The sequence below is a fragment of the Pygocentrus nattereri genome, chromosome 24 (assembly GCF_015220715.1).
Source record: "Pygocentrus nattereri isolate fPygNat1 chromosome 24, fPygNat1.pri, whole genome shotgun sequence".
NCBI lineage: Eukaryota > Metazoa > Chordata > Actinopteri > Characiformes > Serrasalmidae > Pygocentrus > Pygocentrus nattereri.
In genome coordinates, this window is record NC_051234.1 from 10,703,838 (window position 1) to 10,707,129 (window position 3,292).

General features: G+C 42.7%; 1 protein-coding gene across 1 annotated transcript in view; it reads right to left on the reverse strand.

Annotated features, from left to right (window-relative positions):
* Nucleotides 1–2,135: 2,135 nt before the first annotated feature.
* rpp25l (ribonuclease P/MRP 25 subunit-like) overlaps nucleotides 2,136–3,292 on the reverse strand; it is a 4,454-nt gene continuing 3,297 nt past the window's right edge. Inside the window, exon 2 of the mRNA XM_017714410.2 lies at nucleotides 2,136–3,292. This exon is cut by the window's right edge and continues 121 nt beyond it. Coding sequence (XP_017569899.2) covers nucleotides 2,709–3,292 — 584 coding nt within the window. The 3' untranslated portion in view covers nucleotides 2,136–2,708.

Genomic DNA, 3,292 nt, shown 5'->3' on the forward strand with positions numbered 1-3,292 from the left:
CTAAATGCTCCATCTTAACCCACTCATTTTAGACTCGCTCGGGAGCGCCCCCTAGCGTTTGACAAATCGGGAAGACATTACAGAGTGATGATTCTCCCCTCTTTAATGTCCCGCTGTCCAGCCTTTCTTTTTCTTTACCACAGGTTTACCCTATTCATTTGATTAGCGCCTTAGCACCACGGCATGGAGTCATAAATTGAATTTGGTAAGTCAAATTGGAGGGGCAGTCCGTTCAATAAATAAACCGATATTTGGTGCCGGTGTAACAACAAAAGAAAGTGATACGATATATTGCCATATTATATTATTAAGATTAAGAGACCCTTATTAGTCCCACAACGGGGAAATTTCACCTCCGCATTTAACCCATCCGTGAAGTGAAACACCACACACACACTAGGGGGCAGTGAGCACACTTGCTCGGAGTGGTGGGCAGCCCAATCCACAGCACCCGGGGAGCAGTTGGGGGTTAGGTGTCTTGCTCAGGTGTCGGCTGTGGGGATCGAACCGGCAACCTTCTGGTCATGAGGCTGGTTCCCTAACCTCCAGCCCATGACTGCCCCCATATAACATCTAAACACAAATTTAAAAACAAAAACAAAGCAGCTGTTCTTGCTCTCTTGCTGCTGAGTAAACAGTTCCTATGCACCAAAATAACTTTACCCCATAAGATTTACCCCAACCCAGCATATCCTCCACTCTCCTGCAGCAGAAACTACTCTACATCATACACTGAGTGACTTGTCTGTTTTATTTCAAACAGAAATGCAGCCATACACACACAACCTCAATTTATGTTTTTACATAAATAATAATTTAATCACTTGTCAAAAGGCTCAAAGCAGCCAAATAAAATTATATTTCTTCCTGGAAAAAAAAAATTCTATTGGACTTTTTCAGACTCCAGTTCTGCACTCTTACAGCAGCTCCTGCCTTAGACGTATGGTTCTCTGTAAATCTGTAACTGATATAGAAACGCTACATTATGTGGAGGCTCTTCATACGTCACAAAGGCCCTTTGCCTCACACAGCTCATTTACAAAAATATTTCTTTAGTGAATCTATAGTGGTTCTGCTATGACACTTCAACACAGCTCCTTTCTGCTTCAACCCTCCAGCACTCCTGGGAATAATTAATGAGCTGGATCAGGGGCCGCATTCACACCAGCGAGTGGGTTTACGTGCCCTTGGTATTCAGATCATAATCGGATTTCTGCAGTTATCTGATTAGTCAAACGGTCGTGTAAATAGCACACTCTGATTTCTTAGATCAGAGTTCAGTCTAGAAATCTGATAAAGAGGCTGGATTTTAGCTCAGTAATCAGATTTCTCAGCGCTGTAAACTCTTACTCTGATTTCTTTCGTTTTTCTCAGTCTGAGCATGTGCAAGATCAGAGTGGTACCAGCGTCGCCGCGAGATGTAGCACAACACTTTTGGAGCAACACTGAAACCAAATGCATGCTCGATGTGAAGTGAAGGATTTAAATATTCTTCATTTTCTAGATGATGTCTGTTCATATTTTCAAGTAAAAAGAAGCAAAAAAAAGTTGATTTGAGTTTTACGTTACGTTTACATCACGTCTTCTGTGAGTTTACAGGGTGGTTGTAAAGCAGAAATCTGATTACTGTCTGATTACTGTCTGACTACTCTATGTAGAACCAGAGTTTCCCATTATCTGATTATCCAACAGCACGAAAACACATCGGATTACTGACAAAATATGATTTTCTGCAGTTATCGGATTATTAATTAACATGTAAACACACTCAGCGTCTTAAGAAATAAAATAATATTTCTGAGCTCTTGTCCATAAACACAGATCTAAGCTGTACTTCAAGATGATCCAAACAAAATGTTATTCTTCTAAAAAACATGTTTAGTTAGTTATTCAACTTTTCTAATTTAATAGCTTAATGAGAAAGTTAAAGATCTAGGTAAGAAAATAAACAATACTATCCATCTATCTAGGATGTAGTCAGAGTGGTTTAGACTGATTTGGTGTGCAACGCTTTGTTCTAGAGAAACCTACTGAGTCTGAACTGTTCACAGTGGTGGTGATAGGAACCAGGCGTCCGCCTCTAAAAGCTCGTCACAGAAAGTTCCTACATGAAATGGTTATGAATTCACTGCCTGATGACGGAGACGCTGTTTTTTTTTTCCAAGTATGTTCATGGTGAATAGGCTCATGTGGAGCACTTGAAAGAAAACTTATTTCAGATTTTCCACTATTTTCCATGAACATTAAATATGAACTCAGAAGACTCGTGAAGGTTCACTGGTGGCTCTGGATAGTAAATAAAATGGCAATGTTTATCCATCACCACCACTGTAAAGGCACCTGAACCATTTTACACCAAACCGCTCTGAATGACTCTCAAAGACTTCGGAAAACTGGTGGAATTCCTCTTTAAGAAAATGACTACAATATTTGAGAGGTTTCTTTGCATTTGAGAACATTCCGTATGATTTGCTCAGTATTTGTCTCAAAACCTTTAATAGCTTGTTCTTCAAAAATCTTTTGTGAATCCAAACTTAAGAGCAAGAAACAGTTGAAAAAAAAGCTTACAGAACTGGGGTTGAGAACCTCTGTTCTAGTTCTGTATATGACCTTCACACAGTAATAGAGCATCTCCACAGTTGCAGTGTTGTTAAGAAAATAATCTTTTCTCCCCCTTTAATTTTGTTCCACAAAAAAGACCACTGTTCTCACTCTTGTCCTCCTCCTGTCTGCCCAGGAGTTTTTCGACCTTCTTTGGGATGGCCCATTTGCTTCCTGGGGCCTTTTCCTCTACCACCACCACCTCCAAGACCTCCCATCCATCCTCCTCCTCCTCCTCTTTTCCTCTTCTTTTGATGCCTCTGGCCCTGAGACTCCTTTTTAACAGCCTCACCCCAAAGAGCATCAAAGCTGCCCGGTGCTTGGTAGCCAGGTTGGTTTGAGTTCAGTGGGTCTCTGGAGAGCAGAACCCAAATCCCAGGCACGTTCCTGCTGACTGTGAGACTGTCCAAGCCGGCCCCCGGCTCCAGCGGCTCCCAGTTCTCTTGTACCGTCCGGTAGAGCAGCTGGGTGCACTGGTGAAGGCCCTGGACGCGCCTCTTCAGGATCTCCACGCAGGAGATGGTCTTTGCCACGCTTGGACCCACTCCTGTGAACACGATCTGCCTACACAAGCTTTCACCAGAGGCTGGAGCACTTGTTTCCGGTTCCTCTGGAGTTCCGGCACTTTCCACAGGCACCTTCCCCTCCATGCGGCCTAAAGCGAATTTCATGAGGTTGCGGATCTTGCTGC